Source organism: Canis lupus, chromosome 6, assembly GCF_003254725.2.
Source record: "Canis lupus dingo isolate Sandy chromosome 6, ASM325472v2, whole genome shotgun sequence".
In the NCBI taxonomy this organism is placed as follows: domain Eukaryota; kingdom Metazoa; phylum Chordata; class Mammalia; order Carnivora; family Canidae; genus Canis; species Canis lupus.
The window spans coordinates 39,894,265-39,902,824 of NC_064248.1; the positions used below are offsets into that span (position 1 = coordinate 39,894,265).

The 8,560-nt window shown below is 73.0% G+C and overlaps 1 protein-coding gene across 1 annotated transcript; it reads right to left on the reverse strand.

Annotated features, from left to right (window-relative positions):
• Nucleotides 1–276: 276 nt before the first annotated feature.
• Nucleotides 277–2,317, reverse strand: PRR35 (proline rich 35). Its single transcript, XM_025417179.3, is given in 3 exon segments — nucleotides 277–1,127; nucleotides 1,282–2,042; nucleotides 2,044–2,317. Coding segments are annotated over 3 exon segments (1,611 nt in total). The 5' UTR covers nucleotides 2,281–2,317; the 3' UTR covers nucleotides 277–514.
• Nucleotides 2,318–8,560: the final 6,243 nt, after the last annotated feature.

Consider the following 8,560-nt stretch of genomic DNA (forward strand, 5'->3'; position numbering starts at 1 on the left):
GCCACCGTGGGGTCACAGGGGGCCGCCCTGGGGTCCCCGTCCACCCCCAGTTCCCCGACCCACACGCCTGCCCGCCCAACTCTGGCTGCTGCGCTCCCCATTCTGTTCCCAGACCCCGGCCCCCTGGCGGGGCCGGGTCTGAAGGAGGACACCCAGCAGGGTGGCCGAGGACACTGCCCACGTCCAGGGCCGTTTCCACGGTGGGGAGCGTCCCAGGGCTGATGCAGGCCCGGCGGGCGAAGAAGGAGGCCCAGACGGGGTGTGTGAACACGGTTTCTATTTTAACATCCACAACTGTGATCAATAAGTAGCTGGGATCCTCTGTGTCCCTTGTGGCCCAGAGAGAGGCCACACCGCGGCGCGGAGGTCCGTCCATGGGCATGCTGGACAGGCTCTGGGCTGCGCCCCCGGGGCCGGGGCAGGTGGGGGCCAGGCAGCGGACACGGGCTTGGAGGACAAACCCCCCCCCCCCCCCGCCGTGTGAGGGCGGAGGAGCCAGCAAAGCTGTGTGAGCTCAGACCTCGGCGCCAGGGGGGCTCGGGAGGCCAGGGAGCGCATCGGGGGGCCAGGAGCCACGGGCACCCCAGCTGCTGCCAGGAATGATAGGGTCCTCGGGGGCCTGAAGGGACAGCCCCGGGGGCGGGACGCTGGAGTCAGCCTCGCACTTCGTGGTGTGGCCAGGGAAAGGCTCAGTGGCTGCGGGACCCAGCAAGCTGGGGGGCTCGGGGGACCCTGGGGCCCCCGTGGGGCCCAGCTCCAGTGGCCCCCAGCGCCCCCCAGGCCCCTTAGTGGGCGCTCGCTTCACAGAGAGGTCGAGGGGTGCATCCGGGGGCCGCACAGCCTGCTCCAGTGCCTGGTGTATGGTGAGCAGCTCCTGGCGGATCTTGCCCAGCTGCTCCCGCAGAGGCCGAGGGGCCAGGCCCCCGACGGGCGTCAGCTGCCCCAGGCGCTGCTCCACCCTGGCGTAGTCGCCCAGGGCCCGGGTCAGGTCCTCACCCACGTGCCCGGGGCCGCCCAGCATCAGGCCCAGGGGCTGCTGGGGCAGGGGGGCTGCGGGCCCCGGGGTCTCAGGGTGGCCTGGCTCCTTGTCCTCGGGCCACAGCATCACGGACGGGCCAGGCTGCAGGCTGGGGGGCAGAAGCTGGTCAAGAGGCTGCACCGTCCCCCCGCCCCCCAGGCCTCTGCTTTCCCCTCTGCAGCCTGAAGAAGGGGGGCCTGGCTGCCCTGGCCGGCTCGCCTCCCAGCACCCCCCACGTCCCTGGCCAGGACCCCAACACCCACCTGCTCTGGGAGCTGAGCTTCAGCGTGCCGCAGGGGGCCTTCAGGGGCTCCAACCAGCTGCTGGGGGGCAGCTTCCTGTCCAGCTCCCCCTCCTGCCCTGGGGCTCTGGGGGCGCCGCGGGGCCAGGGCCTGCCCAGCCCAGGAACAGGCGCCTTCAGGAGCCCGGGGGCCAGCGTCCCGGGGGGCGCCTTCGGGGGGGCCAGGGGCTTGGCCGGGGTGGCCTTGCCCGCGGGGAGCCCCAGGGTGTGCTCTAGGAGCAGGGGGTAGTAGAGGCGGGGCAGCAGGGCCGGGCGGTCGGGGCTCTGCGGGGATGGGAAGGCAGAAGTGGGGGGCAGCAGAGGGCCGGCCGAGGCCAGGAGGGGCACGTGGGCCGTGGCGGCCAGGGAGGGCCCCAGGTAGGAGAAGAGGCCGGGCCCCAGCGGGCAGTTGACACCCAGCAGGGACAGGTGGAGGCCCTGGGCCTCGGGCAGCTCCGCGGGGGCGGGCGGCGGGTAGCAGGGGACGCCGCTGTCTGGGGGGCCCGGCTTCCAGGGCTCGGCCCACAGCCCCCCAGGGCCCCCATCCTTCTGGGCCTCCTGGGCCACAGGGGAGTGCGCCCCCAGGGACCCCTCAGCCCCCAGCTTGGGGCCCCTGGCGAGGCGGCGCGGGGCCAGGACGGCGGAGGCCGGGTCAGCCGTGGGGGCCCGAGGCTGGCTGCCTGTGGCGTCGGAAGGGCCAGGGGGCTGGTCGGGGGAGGACGCGCGGACCCGGGGTGTGGGGGGGGGCGCGGCGGCAGGCCCAGTCAGGGGAGTCGAGCAGCAGCGACAGGGAGTCCTTGCAGAGGCTGTACTTCATGTGGTTGTACAGGTGCGACTTCTCCAGGCAGGTGAACGGGCACTGGAAGCACTTGTAGTTGTAGGGCTTGCCCCACGGCCGCGGGATGTAGTGCGGCTTCTTGGGCTTCCGCGCCCGCGCCCGCGCCCCGGGGCCCAGGCGGCAGGAGCCTGTCTCTCGGGACATGGCTGGCGGCTAGCGGGCCCGGCCTGGCCCCATGGCCACCTGCACACAGGGGGCCGGGGTCAGCGCCGCCCCCCGATGGCCTCTGCGCCCCCTCCCCTGGCTCCGGGGGCGCCAGGGCCCGGGCTGAGTCTTGGGCGCCCGGCTGCGCCCCAGGTCCACCCCCCCGCCCCCCCCGCCCGCCGCCCCGGTGCTGCACCAGGCCCGGCCCAGGAAGGTAAGACACGGGCACGTTGTAGCCACTGCTGGGGATGCCAGCAAAGCCTGCTTTTCCGCTGACATCTAAGGTTTCCCCGGCGTCCTGTGCCCTGTGTGGGGCCCCGCATGTGCCCAGCACGCCCGGCCCCTAGCCCCCAGCAGGCCCGTTCCCTGTCCCCGCGGTGGGCATCCCGGCGGCGACCCCATGCTGGGCCACCCTCCGCTGCTCGCCCCCCCGCAGAGCCTGCGCCGTGCCGGGAAACCAGCTCTGCGTCTCACGGCCACGCGCCTGCGTGTTCCTGCGCAGTGGGGCGCTGGGTGGGCACTGGAGGTCTCCGCGGGGGTCAGCCTCACCCGGGGCCAGGCCAGGCTGAGGGGCGTGCACATCACAGCTCGGCCCCCCGGCACAGCCACCTGCTCAGCCTGGCTCCATCTGGGTGGCTCCAGGCAGGTCAGCGGCCGAGCCTGCAGCGGCCGAACTCAGCCAAGACCCTCCTCTCCCCACACCCCACACGCTCGCTCGGAAGCCTCTCCACACTCCATCTGGGCTGCCACCTGGGCCTCCACCGCCCCAGTGTGCGCCTGCGTGGGGCGCGCCATCAGCATGTGCACACCGGCTGCGGGTGCATGCACACCCGCGTTACGAGGCTCCAGATGAGCCCCTACCCGCCCCGGCGCTGCAGGGGTGGCCTCTGCGTGGCTGGGCCAACTCGGTGGGGCTCAGCGCACACACACACACTCACACTCGCACACCACACAGTGGACACACCGGCTCCACATGTGAAAGCGCTCAGCACGGCTGGGGGTGTGGGTAGGCACCTGGGCACGATCGGGCAGTGTGTACACACACGGGTGCACGCACCTGGGACCTACACGGTAAAGGGGGGCGCAGGTGGGGTGCACACATGCTCGCCTGTTCCCCGGGGCTCAGGAGTGGCCGGCGGGCTGAGCAGGGCAGGGCTGGGGCAGCTGCCCCACCACGGGCACACACTGTGCTCCCCATCGGCCTTCGGGCTCTGCCCATGGCTGGCACTCATGTCTGCTCCCCCAGACACTGGGTAGGCACCCAGCAGGGCCCGTCAGGGGGGGATCAGCAGGGCAAGCACGGGGCCGGAGGCTGCAGCAGAGCATGCAGGGGCTGGCCGGCTTGTGGGTACCCGCACCTTGGAGGGGACGTGCTGGGAGAAGGCTGCAGGGGCTGGGAGGAGGCGGGGGCCCTGGGGCTCCCCAAGGGGCAGCAGCCCCCCTTGGACTCGGTGGTGGGAGCAGAGGTGGGTCCCGTCCCTGTCTCCCGAACCCTCCCCGAGATGCAGATGACAAATGGGCATGTGCGCCTGGGAGACGGAGGCGGCTGTACTGGGGCCATCGATCACCCAGCCCTGGGAGCCACGCAGCTGTGCCGCCTGGTGCCACCACCCATCCCACCTCCCAGTCAGGCCCCTGGACTCAGGAGCTGGCTGGCTCGTCCTGCGCTCGCTCTTCATATCCGTCACCTGGGGACTTGTTCAGGAGCCGACCCCGTGGGGACCCGGAGGACGCCTAGCTCCCATCCGGCTAGCTTGTGCACAAGCAGAAGACACCCCCAGACACCAGCATGCACCCATCACCCCCCCCAAAGCACATTTATTTGCACATGTGTCCCAACGCGCGACTGGGTGCCCGCTGCGGGGCAACCTGCCCTCCAGTGTGCGGGGCCAGACCCCGGAGCCTGCTCCCCTGTCCCAGCAGAGGCGCTGCTGTCAGGGCGGTAGCAGGAGGCCCCTCCCCACGGTGAGAGAGGGGCCCCCAGCTTGGACCCAGCACCAGCAGGGGGTGGGCGTGTAGCTCACCCCCACCCCTGGGACCTGGCCAGCTCCACGGCTCGGGAGGGCGGGGTGGGGGGGCCACGGCTTCTCCTCGTCGGTGGAGACCCCAAGTGCCTCCCCCTGCACGGCTTGCAAAGACCTCGCTGCTGCACCCGGGGCCCTGCGCAGATGCGGGTGGTGGGGGCTGGGTGCGCTGGACACTCCCTGGGCCCCCACTTCCCGGCCCCCTCCCCGTGCCCCAAGCCTGGGCACCCCGGCCCCCACTCCCCACCCCCCCTCCCTGCCCCACCGCCCCCAGCCCGGACACCCTGGGCGGCCCCTACTCCCTGGCCCCCCGCTCCTCGCGCCCCAGCCTGGCCGCCACGGTCCCCACTTCCCACCCCTGGTCCCCGTGCCCCAAGCCCGGCCACCCCGGCCCCCCTCTCCGCCCTGCCACCCACCCGCTGGAACCCAGCCCGCGGGGCCCGCAAAGTCTGCGCGCAAACTTCCCGCCGCAACCGCGCCCAGTGCCAGCTGCCATCCGGGCCCCGCAGGATAGCGACATGGAGCCCCGCAGGGGAAACTGAGGCCCAGCGCCGGCGCGCCCCGCTCCCGCGCCCCACAGTCACTCACTTGGCTGGAGTCTCCCGAAGCCGCCGCCGCCTCGCGGCCCCCGACGCCGACTCGCACCCACCGAAGTTGGCGGCCCGACTGCCGCGCGTGCGCCGGGTGGGGGCTGGGGGTGCGGCGACCTCCAACCCGGTCCGGGGGAGGGGCGGGCAGCGGGTGGCGGTGTCCTGGTCCCCCGGTCTCCCGATCCCCACTCTCCCATCCCCCGTCCCCCGGCTCCCCGCGCCCCCGTCCGCCGCCCCCCTCCCCGCGCACTCACCTGCGCGCCCGCACCGCTCACTCAGCCCTGTCGGCAGCGACGGCCGCTCGGGACACGGTGGCCGGGGACACGATGGCAGCGCTGAGCCGGCAGGGAGGCCGCCGAGTGCGGGCGCAGGTGTGCGGCCGGAGTGGGGCGCCGGCACCGTCCCCGCCCCCGTTGCCTGCAGGCGGCCGCGGGGGTGCGCGCGGCGGCCAGGTCTCCCGGGGTCCCCGCAGCGGTGTGATGGGCGTCAGCGGCCGGGGGCGCGGGGACAGGCGCCGTCAGCACTCATCCGTCAGGGCAGGGCTCTGACCCCTGACAGCCGCGCTCCCACGAGCCGAGGCCTGGGGCTGCGCCCTGGGACCGGGAGCTGCGGGCGCCCCGCCAGATCGGCGGGGGTGCAGCGGGACCACCCCCCACGGCGCCCGGCCTGGGAGGAGGGCCGCAGCCCCGGGCGTGGGCGGGGGAGCAAGTCTCCTGGCCGCGCCCACCCTCCCGCCTGAGCCTGGGCTCCCTCCGGAGCCGGTTCCTCTCTGGTGAACAGGAGGCTGCGGGGATCTGCACGCCCTGGGGCCCTGCCCACGGGGGCCGGGCACACGGAACCTGGGCTCAGCACCGGCTCACCGCCCCCTTTCTGCCCTGATGGGTGCCCAGGCCAAGCGCCCGCTATTTGCAAATGGGCTGGGCCGTGGCCTCCCGGGGAGGAGCGGTGGGGGTGGGGTGGGGGCGGGGTGGGGGGTCGCGGGGTCCAGGACCCTCCCAGGAGCACCCTGCAGGCCACCCCCAGGTCTGCCCAGCTGCACACTGCCTCCCAAACCTGTGCTGGGGTCCCAGCTGCAGCCACTGCAGGCAGACGCGGTGACGGTGACGGGGCGCTGCCGCACAGCCAGCCCTGCCCAGGGATGGGCCGGCTCCGGGGGGCACGGCTGGCCACGGGAGGGTGTCCTGGAGCCTCCCCGCAGCCTCAGGTCCGGGCTTACGGGGTGCTCTCCTGCAAAGGTCGGGGAGCGCAGGAGCTGGGGGAAGGAGGGAGTGTCCTCTGGGGGCCGGGACTAGTGCCAGAGGAGGGCACTGCGCCTGCCTGAGCCTCCCTGCCCCAAGCCTGGCCTTGGCTTCCCCTGGCGGACGGGAGGGCGGCGGGCCGCAGCTCAGAGCGTGGCCGGGCCTCCAGGGGCTCAGGTCACCCCCCGGGGCTCCGGGTGTGCCCGGCACACATGCTGCTCCGAGGGCACCTCCTGTCCGCCCCGCAGCCTCCCCCAACACGACCTGAGTGCACCCACGTCTCCCTGGCAGGTGCGCAGGGTAGGGCCGGGGGCCGCGGCAGGGTGGCACGGCTGCCAGCCTCCCCCCTCCGCCCGCCTGGCCTGGCCCAGCTGACCAGCTGACCGTGCAGGCTGCCCTAGGCCGGGAGACAGCTTGGGCGGCCGTCACGCCAGCAGCCCCGTGGAGAATGGAGGCCGGGAGGCCTGTGCCTTCTGCACACGGACCCCTGGACGTGCTCAGCCGCGAGGGGTCCGCGCTGCAGGCCCTGTCCTCGGGGGGCAAGGGGCGCGGGTCACCTGGAGGCAGCGTGGGTCCGGGGAGTCCTGGTCCCCTGGGCCGGTACGCCTCCCCGCGCCTCACTGGCTGAGCTCTCAGGGGGCCTGGGAGTGGCCAAGGCTGTCAGCACAGGGTCTGGGCCGCGGGGGGCCACTCCTGTCCTGCAGAGGAAGGGAAGTCACGGCTGTGGAAGTCCCCACCGCAGGGAGCCCTGCGTCCCGGCCCAGACGACGCCAGGGAAGCCCAGTGACCAAGGAGCCCAGAGAGGGGGGAACGAGGCCAGGACTCGAAGGCACAGGACAGCAAGGAGAGCCCACGTGTGGGCCCTTCCAGAACTTAGAGCAGGACTCCATGTGGCAGCACCTGCAGGGGGACTCAGCACTGAGGGACAGGACGTTTGTGCGTTTCTGAGTTTCCAGGGGGGTCTATGCTGGGGGGTAGGGGGCTGAAAGCCCAACCGGGCAGCTGCAGCCCAGTGGCCTCTGTGCAGGGGTGTGAGCGAGGCCAGCCTGCCAGGTGCACAGCCCCTTGCACCCCGCGCTCTCTGCCACCCCACAGCTGGCACACCTTTGTGTCCGGGGCTCATCCCGCTTTCCACGCAGGAGTGGGGTGTGCAGGGGGGTTATGACTCTCCCACTGGGACCTACTGCACTCACTTGGGCCTGGAGAGGTGGCCCCTGTCCTCCGAAGCAGGGACAGGTATCCCCATGACTTGAGGCTGGGGCCCACGTGGCTCTGAGCCCTGAGAGCCTCGTTCCCCTCATTGGCAGAGGGGGTGGAGGAGACTCGGCGCCCATGGGGTCCTGGGAGCAGGGACTGTCCCCTGTCCCGGTGCAGGGGGCATGGGGAGCTGTGCTGCCTCCCTCTGCCCCTGCCATAGCCTTGTGTTGGCCGTTAACCTCTGCCACCCGGCTGGCCCATGGCTGTCCACCTGTCACCTCCATTAGCGCTGGTACCTGCGCACAGGGGCGAGTGCTCAGGACGGATGTGCGGCCAGGGGAGGCAGGGGGCAGGGGGGCAGTGCCCGCGGCAGTCTGTCTCCCTCCCTCAGCGTCCCACACGGGCCTCGGCAGGACAGGTGCGGGGCCAGGGACCCAGAGGACAGGTGTGGGGCCGGGCACTCTCGCCCAGAGGAGAGGTGCAAGGTTGGGTGCCCAGAGGACAGGTGTGGGGCCAGGCACCCAGAGGACAGGTGCGGGGCTGGGCACCTAGAGGACAGGTGCGGGGCCGGGCACACACCAGGAGGGTCCAGGAGCCCCTTGGGCTGGAACGAGCGACATCGTCGGTACTTCTTCCTGTTGCCAACTCTGACGTGGCCTCGGGACTCGTGGCTGGAAGGGGTGCACTCAGGGCTTGGCCAGCGGGGGCAGGGTCACCCGGGCGTCTGGATGCCAGCCGCAGGCTGCTGACCCTGGGAGCAGTGCCGGGGCTCAGGACAGTGACGGCGGGCGCAGGGGGCGGCAGGGCTAGCCAGAGTGTGGCCCGCGGCCGGGGGCATGTGCACAGCCTAGGGAGCCCTGGGGGGGTTGCGAGGGGACCCGGGAGTGGCCCTGGTGCTGCAGCATCCCTGGGGTGACGCCTCCGTCCCACTGTCCACTGCCCCCCCCACCCCGCGTGGTCCAACCCGACCTGTGAGGTCCTCCCCGGGGAGGGAAGGGGTGGGGAGGAGGGTCCGGGATGCTCCGCAGGGGCAGGGAGCAGCAGGGGGGAGCCCCTGTCACCGAGGCCGGCGGGCGGGGTGAGCAGCCCCCTGTGCCCCCCCCCCCCCCGCGCCCCCTCGCCCGCGGCCGACAGCAGCCATATGCTGGGTGAGGAGCTGTGCGCCCGCCGCGGCCCGGGGGGCCCGGCCTTCCTGGGCCTGTCACAGCCGATTTTCCCTGCCTGAGTGGCA